This window comes from Danio rerio, chromosome 24 (assembly GCF_049306965.1).
Source record: "Danio rerio strain Tuebingen ecotype United States chromosome 24, GRCz12tu, whole genome shotgun sequence".
NCBI lineage: Eukaryota > Metazoa > Chordata > Actinopteri > Cypriniformes > Danionidae > Danio > Danio rerio.
The window spans coordinates 39,672,867-39,692,500 of record NC_133199.1 but is presented as its reverse complement, the minus strand read 5'-3'; the positions used below and the strand labels follow the sequence as shown (position 1 = coordinate 39,692,500).

The following is a 19,634-nucleotide window of genomic DNA, read 5'->3' as shown; positions in this document are numbered from 1 at the left end:
GAGGATCTTTGCAGCAGGCTCTGTACATACAACACACACAAATAATTATAACAGCATGTTTAAATGCTAAACATCATATAATTTATGACAGATTAAACCTAAACATACTGAATTTAACCCTTATCTTTGGCTTAAACATCAAGAACTCAAAAACACACACTCACCTGTAACAATTAGTTTGCCAGAAGTATGGACATCTTCAGCTTGAAAGGTAATAGCTCCACCATCACTTATCTTTAGCTGGGACATAGTCAAGCAGTGCTTGTTTCCCAATGATGTTATAATGATATTGGGTCCTGACTTCAACTTCATTCCATCTTTGCTCCAGGAACCTTCTACATCAGCCTTGCTGAGCTCCACCTCCATAGTGACAGTCTCTTTTTCTTGAACTTTCATCTCTTTGAGGCCTTTTACTACCTGAATCTTCTTAACTAAATGGTAAAAAAATTGAATAAAAATCCACAGACAAAATACTTTTGGAAATGCACAATACTTTGAGCAGTTTTGTTAATGACTTTTATGGTAATTTTATTACCCAGGTTACATATAATCATAAACAGGGCTTTACATTAACACCGGCCAAATGCGGGTAGATTTCGGCGGTAAGACAAACACTCCCACTAGCCACTTTGGCTGGTTGAAAATAATTTTCCCAGATAATAATTCTTAAAAACAGGGTTCGACAATAAGGATGGTCCAATATGCATGCACAGGCGATCGAGAAGCAACACGACTGACAAAAATAATTGCGTTCGCAACTTCGCAGCTGAGGTGATACGCGCGACTGTTTATAATGCGTGCGCGCTCCCGTTTCCTTTTGTGAAGCAACTGTGTCTAGAAACACAACCGATGCGATCGGTTCTCCTTCAAATAGACTGAACAAAAAGTGATGAACATGCACCTACAGGCTACAGTCTTGCTGCTTTACAGAGTTCCAGAGTTGACTTATTGTAAGCAGCGCCAGTTGCTTTCGGTTTAACCATTCTTTGAAAAAATAATTTATGGGTCTATCCTTAACCATGCGTGTGTGATCATCCTTTCATGATCACACAGTATGTTTTTATCTGCTTTCTTTTGCATTAATATGGTTTAATTATCTTTTTTTTTTTACCTTTAGCCAGGGCATGAGACTGTGTATATGTTTTGTTAAATAAAAAGTATAGTATTCAGCTATATTTTGCATGTTTACACATTTAAAATGTGTGGCTAAGAAATAATTAACTGTTTATTTATGGTGTGGTCAGAGATAAATTGGGTAAATCCTTAATTTTGAGCTCTGAAGATTATGAAAACTAATTGTAATATATGAAACCCTGACCCATTTGCTCATTATTATTGAGCAAGCTCATACACGACACACAAAAAGTAAAATGAATAAGGAGGCATGTAAAGATAACGCAAACTCTAAATCAAGTAATTTTAGCATGCCAAAGTCATATTTATGTGTATAATATATATTTTCCCAACAATAAAATTGTGGCTAGTGAAAATGGCGAGTGGCTAGTAATGTTGGAAAACTACTAGCCACATTGGCTGGTGGTCAAAAAAGTTAATGTTAAGCCCTGGTCATAAATTATGCATCATTGCAAAAAGTGTAACATAAAACAGAAGCCATACTCTCTACTGAAAGTTTGGCCTGGGTCTTGTCATCTAGGGTTTCACATGAGTAATGGCCTCTGTCAGCATAAGCCACACTCTTGAGCACCAAAGTCTGCTTGGCACCATCAACGTGAATTTCTAGATTTCCTCCTTGCTGCAGTACCACACCGTTCTTCATCCACTTCACATCTTTTGAGGGCTTGCTCAGCTCCACTTCCAGTCGAACTGTGTTCTGTTCCTGCACAGTCACATCTGCAAGCTTCTTCGTGAAGGTGACAGGAAGTTCTGCAAGGCATTGATATATCTGTACTGAGAAACAGGTTGTCTGTGTGCTTATTTGTTGCATTATGATTTAGTTATCCTTACGTTGTACTTGAAGTGTGGCTTTGCTCACTTTGCCCTCGGCATCAACACTGATCTCCCCTGCATCCTCCTGAGTGACAGCTGTGATGGTGAGGGAGTGGCTGCTTCCCCCTTGAGCAATCTTAAATTTGGGACTGGCCATTATGGGAACATCATTACGCAGCCATCTTACGCTCACATCAGGTGGTGTGATTGAGCATTTGAAGATAGCATCTTTGCCTTCATTTGCAACAACATTGTTCAGCTTGGTGGTGAACCGCACCAGACGTGGCGCTGTGGGGGATTAAAGTGGTAATTGACACTATCTATTATTATTACTTATAACAAGCTTAAATTGATAGCTTGTCACGAACAGTTTTTACCTTTGATGGTGACTTTAGTGGAGGTTTTGTCGTCTTTACACTCACAGCTGTATTCTCCTTCATCCTCCTGAGCCACAGCGGAGACGGTCAATATGCAGTTGGTCCCATCAGTGCGGATGCTGAATCTGCCACCTGGTTTAACTTCCTTGCCATTATGTTTCCAAAGGATATTACCTGTGGCTTTGTTAAGGCTACAGGAAAGTGTCATGGTACTTTCTAGTACTGCAGACACTGGCTGAAGGGGACCCACAAATTTGAACGGTGCCTCTGTGGTCATTTAAATAAGAGGAATATTTTAATTACATTTTGTTTGTGATCAATTACATTTTGGTGCATTTAAACTAGTTGTAAATATATAATTGTATGATTTTTTAGACTTCTGGGAAATTTAACAACTTAAATTATTTATACTTCTTGCTTTGTAACTGTAATGGGCATTTACCTTTGACCTGAACCTTGAAATCCACCTTGTCATCAGCTGACTGACAGGAATAAGTTCCAGTGTCTTTGGATTCTGAGGACTTAACAATTAGGATGCGTGAACGACCTTCCTGTTTCATCTCATACTTTGATCCATCTTTTAGTTCCACTCCATCCTTGAACCACTTGACACTACAACTCTCTGACATAACCTCAGTTTTTAAAATAACTTTTTCTGCTGATTCAAACATCACAGTTTCTTTTGTCATAGATGCCTTCTGGAATTTAGTTGCAACATCTAGGGACAAATCAAGAAATATTCACTAAATGTTCTGGAGCAAGACAGAAGTTTGTAGACTATGAAGGTCCAAGAAAGTCTTACCTTCCACCTGAATCTTAAAGACCAGTTTTTCATTTCCAGCTTCACATGTATATTCTCCAGCATCCTTCTTCTCTGCATTCTCCACTACAAGCTGACGGGTCTTGCCCTTTGACTCCATGTGTACAGTCTTACTAGAGATTAATTGTTTGCCATCTTTGAACCATTTCACCTCAGTCTTGAGGTCAGAAACTTCGCAGCTTAATGTGGCTTTATGGGAAGCTGAAACCTTTACTTCTTTCTGATAAGAGTCTTTGTTGGTGAAGGCAGCTTTGGGCTCTAAAGAAAAGGTAAAATTAGTTTATTTCAATCAACGAGTTTAGTTTGCCTATTCATGAAGAAATTCAATAATAAGATATCACCCTGAATAGGACAACTGTCAATGCAATTTTCATAGCAGCTTAGACTGTCAAGATTGTCATAAAATAATTTTACTCCAAGTTGTGAATATATTATTTCATCTTGTGAAGAGCAAACACTAATGACCAAATGCGCCGAGCCAAAATATAGGGTCCAAATTTGTCATACCTGTCACTAGAATCTTAAAGACCAGTTTTTCATTTCCAGCTTCACAGGTATATTCTCCAGCATCCTTTTTCTCCACATTATCCAAGATCAGCTGACGGGTCTTGCCCTTTGACTCCATGTGGACAGTCTTACTGGAGCTCAACTGCTTGCCATCCTTGAACCATTTCACCTCAGTCTTGAGGTCAGAAACTTCACAGCTTAGATTGGCTTTTTCGGAAGTTGTTACTTTGACTTCTTTTTGATAGGAGTCCTTGTTGGTAAAGGCAGCTTGAATGTCTAGTTGGGAAGACATAGTTCAACATGGATCCAATATTAGAAATACAATATATTTAAGTATACATATTGCATAAAGTTAAAGACATAAATTGCTACAAACACTAGGATTTTTTCCATACCTGTCACCTGAACTTTAAATGTAAGTTTCTCATTTCCAACTTCACAGGTATATTCTCCAGCATCCTTCTTCTCCACATTCTCCAAGATTAGCTGACGGGTCTTGCCCTTCGTCTCCGTGTCGACAGTCTTACTAGAGCTCAATTGTTTGCCATCCTTGAACCATTTCACTTCGGTCTTGGTATCAGAAACTTCACAGTTTAGTGTGGCTTTCTGGGAAACCGCTACTTTGACTTCTTTCTGATAGGTGTCCTTATTGATAAACGCAGCTTGAATGTCTGGTTGAGCTTTGGACAGTTTAAGAAAAAAAGCATTCTTTGAGTAAATAAATGTCATTCAAAATGACATACAACATATACTGCAAAAACTGTATGCTTGAGAATGTCGGAAATAAATTATAAACTGTACACCAATCCAGAAAAAAGGGCACTGAAGTATAAAATTTGTTTTTTATTCTGTGTCACTGAAAAAGCCATCAAATATTGCTTGCTTTAAATGTACTGTATCATTTATTGGAGAAAACTATTTATAGTAAGATGTGTAGGCACATAAATAAAATCTCATAGAATGATTTTTGACTAGAGGCCATGACATTTTAGACTTTTGTTTAAATGAAATTCTTATTTCAAATGGTTCTGATTTTAATGTAAAATTTGCTTTCTTTAAAAAAAAAACTATAATAGTTTATTACAATCGTAATATTTTTTTATAAGGAAGAAAGTTTTAAATTGAATCAGAGCATCAACAGAAAAACATCAGAATGTTTTCATACCTGCCACCTGAATTTTGAATGCAAGTTTCTCATTTCCAGCTTCACATGTATATTCTCCAGCATCCTTCTTCTCTACATTCTCTACCACAAGCTGACGGGTCTTGCCCTTGGACTCCATGTGAACAGTTTTACTGGAGCTCAGCTGCTTGCCATCCTTAAACCATTTCACTTCAGTCTTGATGTCGGAAACTTCGCAGCTCAGTGTGGTTTTTTGGGTGGCTGAAACCTTTACTTCTTTTTGATAGGAGTCCTTGTTGAAGATTGGGGCTTGAATGTCTGTTGCAGAAATCAACATTTAGGAATGTAGCATCAGAAACTGCATTCAGTTTTTTTGTACACATTACTCTGGCCTTGTTTGATTGAGTCACCGTGATCTCCTCCTTATCTGCTCTCACTTCTGCAGATCTATGTGCCCTCCAGAAATTTGCGTTCTGTGAATGAACGCCACCTTGTGGTTCCATCCCAAAGAGGGAAGAAATCACTTTCGCAAACGCTCACACTCAATCTGCCCAGTTGGTGGAATGAACTCCCTAACTGCATCAGAACGGCAGAGTTGTTTTCAAGAAACGACTAAAAACTCAACTATTTAGTCTCCACTACACTTCCTAATCTCCTAATCCCAATTGCCTCTCTGTATATACCACTAACTGAATAAAAAAAAAAAAATAAAAATAAAATAAAATAAATTTTACAAAAAATTACAAAAAAAATTACTAAATTACTAAAATATTACTAATACTTTCCTTCTTAGACTGTACAGACCTGAAACTTGCCTATAGCACTTATTCATTGTTGCCCTTATAGTTGTGTAAATTGCTTCCTTGTCCTCATTTGTAAGTCGCTTTGGATAAAAGCGCCAGCTAAATGACTAAATGTAAATGTAAATAAAATAAGGCAAAGCAATGGCATGTTGTTCTTACCTTCTACCTTAATCTTGAAGGACAGTTTTTCATTTCCAGCTTCACAGGTATATTCTCCAGCATCCTTCTTCTCTACATTCTCCACAATTAGCTGGCGTGTCTTGCCCTTTGACTCCATGTGGACAGTCTTACTGGAGCTTAACTGCTTGCCATCCTTGAACCATTTCACCTCAGTCTTGATATCAGAAACTTCACAGCTTAGTGTAGCTTTTTGGGAAGTTGCTACTTTGACTTCCTTCTGATAAGAGTCCTTGTCGAAAAAGGTGGCTTGAATGTCTGAAGCACAAATAAAAAATTTAAAATGCTGTATCTGAAACTACATTGAGTAATTTGAACTCTGTTACTTCCATGTTTGACTTAGTTGTTGAAACCTCTTACCTTCTACCCGAATCTTAAAGACCAGCTTTTCATTTCCAGCTTCACAGATATATTCTCCAGCATCCTTCTTCTCCACATTCTCCACAATCAGCTGACGGGTCTTACCCTTTGACTCCATGTGGACAGTCTTACCGGAGCTCAACTGCTTGCCATCCTTAAACCATTTCACCTCAGTCTTGATATCAGAAACTTCACCGCTGAGTGTAGCTTTTTGGGAAGTTGCTACTTTGACTTCTTTCTGATAAGAGTCCTTGTTGGAAAAGATGGCTTGAATGTCTGGGGCATAAATAAGAATTTAGAAATGCTGTATCTGAAACTACATTTAGTAATTTAAACTCTGTTTCTTCCATGCTTATTTGTTGAAACATCTTACCTTCTACTTTAATCTTAAAGACCAGCTTTTCATTTCCAGCTTCGCAGGTATATTCTCCAGCATCCTTCTTCTCCACATTCTCCACAATCAGCTGACGGGTCTTACCCTTTGACTCCATGTGGACAGTCTTACTAGAGCTCAACTGCTTGCCATCCTTGAACCATTTCACCTCAGTTTTGATATCAGAAACTTCACAGCTTAGTGTAGCTTTTTGGGAAGTTGCTACTTTTACTTCCTTCTGATAAGAATCCTTGTTGGAAAAGGTGGCTTGAAGGTCTGGAGCAAAATTTAAATATGCTGTATAAGAAACTGCATTCAGTTATTTAAACTTTCTCACATGCTTGACTGAGTCATTAAAAGCCTTTACCTTCCACCCGAACCTTAAAGAGCAGCTTTTCATTTCCAACCTCACAGGTATATTCTCCGGCATCCTTCTTCTCCACATTTTCCAGCACCAGTTGACGGCTTTTTCCTTTTGACTCCATTTGGACAGTCTTGCTGGGGTTCAACTGCTTGCCATCCTTGAACCATTTCACTTCAGTTTTGGCATCAGAAACTTCACAGCTCAATGTGGCCTTCTGGGAGATTGAAACCTTCACCTCCTTTTGATAAGATTCTTTGTTGGAGAAAGCAGCTCGTGTTTCTGAAAAAGTTTTAGTGGAACAGCAAAAAAGCATGCAGTTTTAAAACATCTACAGAATGAACAAAAACATTAGTGTTCGCCTAATAATAATTGCTCTGTACACCCCTCCCCTGCATTGCTCCAGAATAGCTTTAGAGATTCCAGCAAAACTTCACTTCAACAACAGCTGTATTCTACCATTAATGTCCTCAGTAAGATCTGCCACTGGCATGATGAATGACATTCTAAACTTTACTATAACTTATACGAGGCAGGCATAACTTTTAATTTTACTTATTAAATCGTTTATTAGCCGGAGTAGCATTTAGCGTTTAGCTTCACTTCAAGTTATGACATTAATTAGGTATTGTGGCATGTCTGATTAATCCTGCTGATTTTACTTTTAAGTTTCATACTAATTAGTGCACAGTCTTACCTTTTATCTTGACCAGGAATGTCATTTTGTCCTCTGCCGTCTCACACGAGTAGTGTCCTTCATCGCTCTGCTTAGCACCCCTGATGACCAGCTTCCTTTGTGTCCCCTGAGAAATAAAAGTTGTCCTCTTGTCCTCCGTTATTTCTGTCTGTTCCTTCTTCCACACAACAGCGCTTCCAGCAGAAGCAACCTCACAGCTCAACACCACATCGCCCACCAGAGCATCACTCTCCTGGGGCTGAGCCCTCGGCTTGTTAACAAACTTAGCTGGTTCTTCTGTTAGGGGAAAACGGAGGATTAGTTGCCACACCTTGCTCTGATTTTTGTAGCAATAGAAAAAATCATTTTTACAAAATGTGCATCAATATATAGTGAAATAAGTTGCTTTTAGAAGGATGAATATAAGATTTGTAAGATCTTTTAAATTCTTTGTGTGTTTAGATTTCTAGTTACTTAGAAATTGTTAAGCTTGGAATTATTTTTTTTTTTTAAATATACCAGAACAAGGCATGAACATATTGCAACTACCTAAAATAAATACTAAATTAAATTTTCATTTGTGTCCATATAGATTTATATACTGTATAGTGACATTAATGGCATTGAGAGTATACATGTTGATGATTGTCACACCCCAAAGCATATTAATATATATTATAAATATTATATGTTATATATATATATATATATATATATATATATATATATATATATATATATATATATATATATATATATATATATATATATATATATATATATGTTATATTAATTAATATTTATCCATTTAGAACTTTCAGTACTAAGCACTCATTTCTCAGCATTGATTTTAATTCTTGGAAAATCGTAATAGCTATATAGCTTACTGCAAACACTCCACATCTTAGTGTTTAGCTTTTCTATTGTTATAGGCAGTATTCTTCACTGTAAATACAAGTTTAAGTTAATAAAGCAATATTTATTTTAAACATTAAATACAAATGGAGGCTTTAAAAGATTTCTGATAATTAAAAGTTTGTAAACGAAAAGGAAAATCATATTTCACCTTTAAGAGCAAGTTGGACAGACATTTTATCGCCATCACAGATGCATTCATAGATGCCAACATCCTCTTGATCCACATTGTGAATGGTCAGTATGCGTTTGCGATCCGCACTTGTGGCTTCATACTTTTTACCCATCCGCAGCTCCTTCCCATTCTTCATCCAAACAACCTGCAACACAGACAGTACATTTATTAGATATCTGGAGTTGGTCCATTTTGTATACAGTATGCAATGCATTCCACATGAAATCTGGCTGGAAAATGTAATTTACTGTTTTTTCATGTTATGCGCAATAAATGCGCTATATAAATACACATTACATTACATTACATGTTGTTAAAAGATATAAAAAACATGTTACCTGGACATTTGAATTGGACACTTCTGTGTGCATCTGAGCAGAGGAGTACATGCTGAAAGTAAACACCTCAACCTGAGAAGACTTGTTGGTGAAGCGTGCAGTTGCAGCTAGATAAGATCAAGAAGAAAAGTATTAGGAATAGTGTCAAAGTTGTTCCCTTATTACTTTTCAGAAGCGGCTGCTTTTTTACCTTTCACACTAAGTGTGGCAACGCTCTGAGATCCTCCACCCACAAACTTAACCTGTGCCCCATTTAGTGCCATGGAGACTTCCCTGATGACCAGAGTGTGTGTGGTCTTTGAGCGTGTGATTAAATACTCAGATCCACTTCGGATCATTTGGTCATTTATGGTCCAGGTGCCGGAACACGCAGCAGAGAGCTCCACTGTAAGGGTGGCTTCTTCACCTGCATTTGCACTGCAATCCACCAGGCCTGTCTTCACTGATGCTGTGGGTTCTGATCAAATAAATTACAACATATTTATATGAATAAACTGATTTATTTGTTTTGGTTTTATATATGATGAGTGTCTATAGGAATCAACCAAAGCCTTTCTCACCAAGGTAAAACGTTCCAGGAACCTCCAAGTAGGCGCTTTGACCAAAATCGTTGACCGCTGAGATGCGGAACTGATAGCTTGTCTCCTCTAGGACATCGGTGATGGTGTATTTAGTAGTAGATACAGGTGTAGTAGTGATCTTTACCCAGGTTTGGGTTCCCACCTTCCTGCGCTCCACAATATAACCGGTTATGGGTACAGGACGCTCACTGTCCGGTGGAGACCAACACAGTGTGATTGACGAATCTGTCTTGTTTTGCACTATTGGCTCAACTGGGGGATCTGGAGGATGTTTCCTTGGTGCTGGGGGTCAATGTTTAAATTATTGTTATTGGAGATAAAAGGACAAAAATTCTACTATAAATGGCAAAAACAAATGGTGAACTCAGGGTTCCCATGGATCATGGAACTTCTGAAATATAATGACATTGTAAAAGTCTATTTCAGACTTTGAAAATCAGGGAATTGTATTTTTTGTTCAAGTCGTACAATATTAAGGATTTCTGTTTGTTGTAATTTTTCTATACATTTAACCATAAAACTAGGTGCTGTGTCACACCTATTTTTATGGTTAGGCTATTTGTTATCAACTGGCAGTCAAATGTAGTCACCAGACTGTAAGTTTTATAAGGCTAACATGCCAGAGTATATTATACATTTTAAGAGCTTTGGCTTCAAAATAGCAGAGTTTCCACTAGCGTGCCTAAAGTGAGCGTGCCAGGGCGAGGCAATGTCAGTCAGTTTTTTTGGCCCACCGTATACCTTGGCCCAAAGAGGACCAGCCGGGGCTAGGGAGTGAAGTTAAAGGGGAGGCGGAGTTTGTCAGAGTCTGGTAAAGATGGCATGCTGCCATTACACTAGTTTACCGATCGCACATGAGTACATGCGCCAATAAATAAATAAATAAGAGATTGAAAAACATAGGGCCTAGCTGGTCAGTTTAAGATAGGCTATTCCATAAAACAACTCATAGGTCAGGGGTCTTTTTTGCTTAAGATCACCATTATGTTTCCCTTGTTGCATAATAATTAAGTAGTTTAAATTTAATAAGTCATATTTCTTTGCTGCGTCCTCCTTGATGTTTCAATATCACATGGTAATCTTTACACTATATTAAAGACACAGCAGCCCGTAACTTTCAGTGGTCCAGAGTTTTTGTCTAGTTAAAATGGTGTGTTTGTACATGAAACGTGCATGCTTAGATGCAAGTGTGTGAGAGATTTATAAAGTAGGTCTGTTTGGATACGAAGATTTTACTCAAAGAGGAATTACCTGTTAGTTGTCATATTCTAGGCAAATGTATATGATTTAGAACAAGTGTCTCCGGAGCATTTGGGCTAAATGTCTGACTGCGTCTACCAAAACAAGGATGTTATAAAATACATTTTATACCGAGTAATACCGGAAAATTACCGTGGTTTTATATTATGGATGGTGCGCTGGGTCCTCCCTCCATTGCTGACAAGACCACTCGATGTACGATGCCAACAGTCAGTCGGCGACAAAAATAAAGAATAAAAATACAAAGGCCTATGCGTATAGACATATTATGCAATGGTGTGCTTTATCTGCTTGATTCCCGCTGAAATGTGCGGGTTGTGTGACATTTGATTAGCAATCTGGGGGCGGGTTTTGCGTGACGCGCTGCAAACCACCAGCCTGACAGTGGAAACGCGACATGATTTCGGCCTCACTGCTCAAGCTCCCGGGCTGTTGGCTTGGCTCGACCTGATAAAAGCCCTGGCTCGCACTGGCTCGACAGTGGAAATGCAGCTAATGACCACTTCAAGACAGGGTGTTGTGTCATGAAATGTCTGGGAAAATTCAGAGAATTTAATATTTGGCTTAAAGTGGGAACCAAATGTAAAGAATTGTTGTGGTGGTTATAACATTTTCTAACGCAAGTAATACAATCATGTGAAAAGGTTGTAGTCTGATGTACAAAGCTATTTACCTGTCACAGAGAAGCGGGTGGAGGTCTTGCAGTCATGGGCAATGAAGGCCACCTCGCCTGAGTCCTCTGCAGTACATTCACGAATGGTCAGTGTGTACTGTCTGTTAACGCGGGCGATAATTATTCGGGAGTCCTCTTTCAGCCTCTCCCCATTCCTGGTCCAGTATGCATCATCTACTGGTTTTTCCAGCTCCACACAGAAGATCACAGTATCACTAACTGGCACCACTGTCCTCCTTGGAAGCTTTTTAGTGATGTTGCCTAAAAGTGCAGAAGAGAAAAGTCACATAAAGACGTTTTGTGTTGCACCAGGTTAAAGCCATTCCTTACAGCCAACATTAGCTTAATAGATGGTGATTGGCTTCTTTTCAGAGAATTTACCCAGCACTGTGAGTTCCGCCACAGTGCGACTGCCTTCATTCATCTCACAGATGTAGACAGCATCATCGTTGGTGGTAACATTGCGAATAGTCAGGCGGCGCAGGGTACCCTCCTCATCCATACGGTATTTGGTGTTTTGCTCCAACCGGGTTTCCTCCATGAACCAGCTAGCCTTTGTGTTTGACACTGGCACCTCGCATTGCAGAGTTGCTGTTTCCTTTTCCTTCACCTCAACATCCTGCAGCTTTTTCTTGAATGGAATCTTTGGTTCTGGCAAGGATAGGTTAATGTCAATATAATTAATATACATTAAGTTCCATTGTGAACAGTGATGTATGTTAGGGTGGTGACAGAAAATTAACCCGATTTTATAGACCTAAGTGATGTTGTGAAACCTATCAGTGAGCTTAAAAGTGGATCTCACAAGAAACAATTAAACAATACTCTAACCAACTACGCTTAGTTTATAAAGCCTATCCTATACGTGTCATTTTAGGTTGGGTCTGAGGGGTTCATGTGCCCATGAAACTACTAACAGAGCTCAAGCAACCTAGGCAATAAGACAAAATTAAAGCTGTCTATCAGATCAAATGAATTGTTTTCTGACATTTATAAGTTGTTTAATTGTTTGTTCAACAGACCTACAGTACACCTTTACCAGCTTTAGGTGAATCATCTGAAATTTGAACATGTTTACTTGAAATAAGCCTTAAATGTCATGAACTTCACACTCTTAATCCCGACACATGGATGTCACTGCACTTTGTACTGCAATGGTGGACTGGTATTCGGCTAGGTTTCTGTGACCTTTCTCTAAGGTGCCTGTGTCATGAGAGTCAAGATTGAGACACATGAACAAGGTACCACAACATTATTGCTACACTGCTGGATAAAATTAGAAATCTTAATATATAGAAAATATACATATGAGAAATCCATTACTTAAACCTTGGTCTACTTTACAAAAAAATGAATACAAATTAGTATTTCAAACCCTAAAAGCGTCACTTGGAAAGACATCCACATAACAGTGTCAAAAGAGAGTTTGTAACTAGCCATCACAACAACTGTGAGCTAATCATCACCAGCAGAAAATAGGTGTAATGCTACACCCTGTTTGAACACTTCCAAGCACTTTGCTAAGCAGAGACGGAGCTGGAAGGTAAAGATGACTGTCATTAGTTGATAAAATTTCAAATTAAGGGTTGGGGATTTAATAGGGCCAGCTGCTTTTTAAAAGCATGATCATTGTTGTGCTGACACCACCACTGCAAAAAATGCCTTTCTTGCTTAGATTTTTTGTCTTATTTGTAGTCTAAATATCTAAAATTTCTTAAATTAAGAAGCATTTTCTAGACAAGCAAAACAAATTGTCTTGTTTTAAGAAATAAAATGCCAATATTAAGTGAGATTTTTTCTTAAAACAAGCAAAATAATCTGCCAATGGGGTAAGCAAATTAATCTTGTTTTTTCTTTTGACGTAAGATTATTTTGCTTACCCCATTGGCAGATTATTTTGCTTGTTTTACGGAAAAACTCACTTAATATTGACATTTTATTTCTCAAAACGAGATAATTTGTTTTGCTTGTCTAGAAAATTCTTCTTGATTTAGGAATTGTTAAATATTTGGACTAGAAACAAGACAAAAAATCTAAGTAAGAAAAGCATTTTTTGCAGTGCAAGAGTCCTATCTGCCAGATGTCAAAATCTACAGCATGACTACAGCATGATTTTGTAAACTTCTGCAGTTCTGAAAGGAAGTTTACATCCTGGCTGTTCTTTCATAATGAACACAATAAGCATTTTGTACACATTATTCATCACTTTATGCATTTTACTCATCTGAAATAGCAGTTGGAAAAGCCAAAATGACAAGACCCAGCAAGATAACAGAAACTATGTCTTGAAAAAAGTTGAAATTGATGATTGTTAGAGTTCCAAACCTTTTTGAGATGATGTATTCTGTTGAATACCAAAGGAAATATATTGAAGAAAGCTGAAAACCTGAAACACCCATAGTAGGTAAAACAATAATTATGGAAGTCAATTGTTACACTTTTTTCCACCTTTTTTTAAAATATCTTCTTTTGTGTTCAACAGAAGAACCAAAGTCAAACATGTTTGGAACAAGTGAAAGGTGAGTAAATGATGATAACTTTTTCTGTATTGAGTAAACTATCCCTTTAAGGGAAGTTTCGCAAACTAATTTCGAGAGGAGCAAGTGATATGATTGAGCACAACTGGCTGCTCATCTGTAATCAGTAATAATCCAATCAGATTGATCCAAGCTTACAATAAATGGAACGATTTTTTCCCCCTACTGCTCTATCTTCGTTTTGGAAGAATTCCTCCTTTCACCCCATCTCCTCCTTTTCCTCCCTTTTCTAAGGGGAGCTCTCGAGACCTACCTGATCTCAGATCCCCTCATATGCTTATTGACCGAATGGGAGACTTGGGCTCAATTATCTCCGAGCTCAGGGTTCTCTCCCGGGAGAGCATAACAAATCGCCTATTAATGCCAAGCATATCTAAGTGGGAACTCTTGAAGGTGCTCAAAGAGAAGCATTATTCTTACCTTTTACAATCACCAGCACAGCACTATAGGTTTGTCCAGCCAGGTTGGATGCATTGCAGGTGTACAGACCATTATCACTTTGCTTGCAGTAGAGCACCTTGAGGATAAAATTCTCCGCCTGGTCCTCATACATAACATGCCTGCGGCCTTCGCTGATGTTCGTCCCATCCTTTCTCCACATGATCTGAGGTTTGGGATGACCTGTGACGAAACAGCTAAGCTTTGCATGTTTTCCCTCGGTCACAGTGCAAGTGCGGGTGAAAACACCTTTCGGCAACATGCTGGTTAATGCCGAAACCCTCTGCTCTTGATCCCTGGCAAGTCCGAAACTTCCATGTTCCTCTGTAATCTTGGTAGACGATGATGTGGTTGAGGAACTTTCTGTGGTGCGGTAGAAAGAGATGTCTGTTCGCATTTCTTGTTTGCGCTTCTGCATGTGGGAAAGGAGGGATGTGCTCTTGTCTGCATTCAGGAGATGAGTGTCTTGAAGGTCCACTACCAGCGTTGCAGCCGATTGAGCCCGACCAATGGAGTTTTGCACGCGGCAATTGTAGGTGCCACTGTCCAAGCTCCTAACGCTTTGAATCCTCAAAGAGCTGGAATCACTTTCTGAGGTAATCTTTATGCGGTTGGTTTCACCCAGGTAGCGGCCATCCTTTTCCCAATCAAAGTTGGGTGCTGGATGAGCAGACACTCTGCAGTAAAAAGTAACATCACCTCCTAGACCCACACGGGTAGAGACAGGCTTCACAATAAACACTGGGGCACGCTCCACCACAGTTTCCGGCAGTCCCACCTTCAGGGTTACAGCTGCATATGCCTCTCCAACGGTGTTCTTGGCACGACACATGTACTGACCACTGTCTTCTAGCGTTAGATCGTAGATAGTAAGTCGATAAATATCACCATCCTCGACAGTTTTGAATCGGCCCCCTGCAGAAATACGCAATTTTTCTTTCTCCCAGGTGACTACAGGTACAGGGTTTCCCACAATAGTGCAGCTTAGAGAGGCGTCCCGTCCCACGCACAAAGAGAAGGCCTTGGGTCGAGTTAGGAAACGAGGAGCTCCGCCAAATAGATTCTGATCCATTGCTGCTTTCTGTAGAGATAAAACAACACACTTTAATAGCAATTTTGTATGTGTGTGTATGTGTGTGTGTGTGTGCATGTATGTATGTTTTTTTTATTGTTTGGTTTGTTTGTTACCTTTGTTGTTGTTGTTTACTTTCTTAATTTTCATCTGAATATGGTTAAGAGAGTAAGGAATGTGTTTAATTATCACCCAGTATTTTTCCTCAACATTGTGAAACTAATGTATTATAGTTTTTATTTATTTACTTGTAATGACTCTCTGATTGAGAATTGTCAATTAAAAAAAAAGAGTTAAACTAAACTAATAATAGTTGTTTTATGCATAGAAGAGAAACTTTAGAATTTAAAATGAGTCTTTTTTGTTATTCGTTAATTTTCTTGTTGAAGTTTAATAGTGAATTTTTTATCTTGATGCACAGTATTATGATATTCATTGTCCTTCGCCTTAGTCCCTTATTTATCAGGGGTCGCCACAGCGGAATGAACTGCCAACTATTCTGGCAATTTTTTTTTATGCAGCAGATGCCCTTCCAGTCGCAACACAGTACTGAGAAACACACTCATACTCCACAGAGAATTTACTTCATCCAATTCACCTATAGCGCATGTCTTTGGATTGTGGGGGAAACTGGAGCACCTGGAGGAAACCTATGCCAACACTGGAGAACATGCAAACTCCACACAGAAATGCCAACTGGCCTAGCTGGGACTTGAAGCCACCATGCCACCTATTATGACATTCACTTGAGTTTTAAAAATGATGACCTTAACAAGTAAAATAACTTAAAATATGTTATACCATTGCTTTATTGTATATCTTCAGAGTAAATAATTACATTTTAAATAAATGGTAACACTTTATTGTGATGGTCATTTTGAGTAATTGTAAGTGCATGTCAACTTACACTAACCCTAACCCCAACCTAATAGTCTACTTATAATGTAATGAGAATTAGTTGGCATGCAGATGCAATGTAACTAAATTCAACAAACGGACCAGCAAAATAAGGTGTGACCTTTATAAATTAATTTGCAAAAGTATAATAATGTACAATAGAGAACACTTCTGTTCAGTAAATGTCCCATTAGGAAATATGAATGCATTAAAATCAACGGTTAGAAATAGCCATTTTTAGTTATGGTAAAGTTATGACCTGTTATGAAATTATACAATATGACGATTTATAAAGTTATGACTTAATGCTTTTGCAGTTGTCATTACATTGACACAAGTTTTGTTTACAAATGGAGCCTTACTGTTCAGACTAAGCAAACAAAAAAGCATGAAAATAGTCACACCATTTTCAGTTGTAAGTCAGATTAGCATGAGAAAATTAATTAATTATTGAATGTCTGATTGTCTGTTTAAGATTACATTATTGTTTCACATATTTTCACCCTATCACCTTTAGTCCAGGATATTTCTGGAAAGCTGAAATTAGCACACTGTACTGTAAGTCAGATTGAATAAAAAGGGTTCGCTAATGACAAATAACCATGTCAAGAAGGATCCTGAAATAGACATTTTGAGAAAGGAGAGATGCCTACATTTAGAGATGCTCACTCAAAGCTTTCCTGTTTCCCACCATGCATTTGTAATGATGCTAGTTTGTTGAAGTATAAATAGTGTATAAAACTAAATAAGAAACATTAAAACAAGTTTGAGACTCTCTTTGACATTACAAACACCCATATACTTAATGTCACGGTTCTACACAAAACACTTTCATGTATGTCATTTCAACAAAACTAAATAAATAAAATGTGTAATGCAGGACAAGACATTCATACTGTTTATTTGGCCTACTTGCCCCATAATATAAAGGCTGGGAATTTAAAGGTTTAGGGCAACACCAGTGACCTCAAAACAAAATTAAGTACTTTAAATAACACAACAACAGATTGTTAAAATTAACATTGTCCACTTACTGTATAGGCAGAACTTGCATACAATGACAAATGTCAAATAATTAGGAAACAATAAATGAAAAAAATTATATCGACTTTAATTCTTTTTGGAACTTTTTAGTTCTAGCTCTCCAACAAGATTGGTTATCTACTGAAACTTTTAGTGAAGCTTAACTGAGGTGGTATTTTACTATAACAAATTTAAACAAAGGGATGTTGGTCTTTGAAAAGCATGACATTTGCCATCTATGACACCTCACTCCCCCTGAGCTGCCTGTCCCAAAAATAACCTCAGCTGTCGGGCTCAGTCTGCAGTATGTCCATTTGTAGAAGAGATCAGACCTGCCGTGTGATAGGACATGTATGTTTTTGTCAATGGCATGTCCCATTACATTAATTTTGAATGAACAACAGCAACGCTTTCCAATGTGTGGGAACGTCGCTCTCCTTCTAGTTATCCAAAATATAATGAACAATGCAATAACAACAACAAAAATACATATACGTAATATATAAATACAAATACGTTTAGTGAACTCGCAATTTTACTGATAAATAAAATTAAATAAACACTTAAAAGCGCGAGAGAACTTTTCCCTCTAATTAAAAGTAGAGTTTCACCTTTCAACTTTTCATGAGTAAAAAATCGCATCTTACCTTTCCCCCCTCAAATTATAGGTGATATTAACCGGTGCAGATGTTTATAAATATCCAAAGTAGGCATTCGACAATATCCGCTTGAAAACAGGTAAATTCCGCGAACTGTAGAGGAGGAGGACAGTGTATTTTATCCCCCAGTGTCTTTGCTCTCTGTGTGACGATCCTCTGTCGGCCCAACCTCCCGTTCAAAATAGATCCGTCACTTACCGGAGCAAATGTCGGGCTGAGGTGAAGTAACTATTGTTGAACAGCCGCGTCACCTCAAACTATGGCAAACCTTAGTAACTGTTCACGCAGTTTCTTCAAAATAAGTTACTGTTTTATTGTTTTAATGCAAAAAAAAAAAAAGTCACGTTTTGTGGCTGTGGAGCAATGTATTTTTGCACAGTTAAAAATAGCCTTTTAAAAATATTAATATCTACGTAAAACATTTTGCCAATAGATTTTGTATAATACAAATATTTTGAGAACATTTTGTAGGGTTTTTGATTAATACAACATTTAAAAACCGATTTATTTAGGATTATATATATATATATATATATATATATATATATATATATATATATATATATATATATATATATATATATATAATTTTGTTCAAGTTCCCTTTTTTTTGTCGAACTAACAATAAAACCTATACTTATATTTTTTAATAGCTTTCTATTGTATATTTTTCATATTATTCAACCTCCTTTTAGGTGTCAAAATCACAGTTTTCACCTTGTCACACACCCAGAGTTTTAAACTTCAACAATGAAAATAACATTTTAAAGTATTATTTATCTGGTAACTATTTATGTATCTTAATTAAGCACTAGTGAAATAATTTAAATATTTTATAGTTATTAATGTGAGACTATTATCAATAATATTTTATACAAAATATAGCTGTCGCACGGTATCAGTGTCATTTCCACCACAACCCTGTAATGTCACTATGAAAGGTTTGTGTGAGATTATTTAGATGGTTTCTTTGAAAATGAATTGTGCCTTTTGAGAACATCTTCAAGATGGAGGGAATTAAAATTATCAACAACACTTGAAGAAAAATCAAGGTAAATATTGCTTGATAAGGAAATACATTTATTCTACGTCATTTCCAAGCATGTTGGATGTTTTTAAAAACCAAACAAAATAAGAGTGTTTTGAAAGGCAAGTATCAATTTAAAGCGAATCGGTGAAGCTATTTTTCATTTTTTCACAATAAATGTCATTTCCACCACTGTCATTTCCATCACCACACACATTTAAAAAAAAAAAATTAAAAAGTTCTCATCACACATTAAAAGTGTATTTACAATGTATAAGTTCATGCTCTATTTAATATACAAATTCAGTATATTTATTTTCTAATAAGCTCTTAACCAAATTAATATTACATTTTAGAGTGTGACAGGTGTACAATTCAGCATACAACTAATTTATTTTATTGACAAATGTATAATTATTATATATATTGTGGAAAGATTGGTTAAACCAGATACAAAAATGATCCTAGACAATGTTTGACGGCCATCATTTATCTCATTTTAAAATAAACTGTGT

General features: G+C 37.3%; 2 protein-coding genes across 51 annotated transcripts in view; both read right to left on the bottom strand.

Moving 5' to 3' along the window:
• obscnb (obscurin, cytoskeletal calmodulin and titin-interacting RhoGEF b) overlaps nt 1–18,242 on the bottom strand; it is a 100,447-nt gene extending 82,205 nt beyond the window's left edge. For all 50 annotated transcript variants that reach the window (XM_073941014.1, XM_073941017.1, XM_073941019.1 and 47 more), the window contains exons 1-23: nt 18,081–18,242; nt 14,424–15,522; nt 11,848–12,117; nt 11,467–11,727; nt 9,513–9,815; nt 9,143–9,409; nt 8,953–9,059; nt 8,591–8,759; nt 7,546–7,821; nt 6,855–7,130; nt 6,488–6,763; nt 6,115–6,390; nt 5,737–6,012; nt 4,817–5,092; nt 4,047–4,331; nt 3,652–3,927; nt 3,127–3,402; nt 2,767–3,042; nt 2,325–2,591; nt 1,966–2,235; nt 1,618–1,884; nt 165–431; nt 1–20 (exon numbers count right to left, since the gene is read on the bottom strand). The exon at nt 1–20 is cut by the window's left edge and continues 93 nt beyond it. In XM_073941014.1, coding sequence (XP_073797115.1) covers nt 1–20; nt 165–431; nt 1,618–1,884; nt 1,966–2,235; nt 2,325–2,591; nt 2,767–3,042; nt 3,127–3,402; nt 3,652–3,927; nt 4,047–4,331; nt 4,817–5,092; nt 5,737–6,012; nt 6,115–6,390; nt 6,488–6,763; nt 6,855–7,130; nt 7,546–7,821; nt 8,591–8,759; nt 8,953–9,059; nt 9,143–9,409; nt 9,513–9,815; nt 11,467–11,727; nt 11,848–12,117; nt 14,424–15,513 — 6,327 coding nt within the window. In that variant the 5' untranslated portion in view covers nt 15,514–15,522; nt 18,081–18,242. The remainder of the gene's footprint in view (nt 21–164; nt 432–1,617; nt 1,885–1,965; nt 2,236–2,324; nt 2,592–2,766; nt 3,043–3,126; nt 3,403–3,651; nt 3,928–4,046; nt 4,332–4,816; nt 5,093–5,736; nt 6,013–6,114; nt 6,391–6,487; nt 6,764–6,854; nt 7,131–7,545; nt 7,822–8,590; nt 8,760–8,952; nt 9,060–9,142; nt 9,410–9,512; nt 9,816–11,466; nt 11,728–11,847; nt 12,118–14,423; nt 15,523–18,080) is intronic.
• Nucleotides 1–19,634, bottom strand: part of ccdc178 (coiled-coil domain containing 178) — a 326,195-nt gene that overhangs the window by 159,271 nt on the left and 147,290 nt on the right. The gene's annotated exons all lie outside the window — the stretch shown is intronic.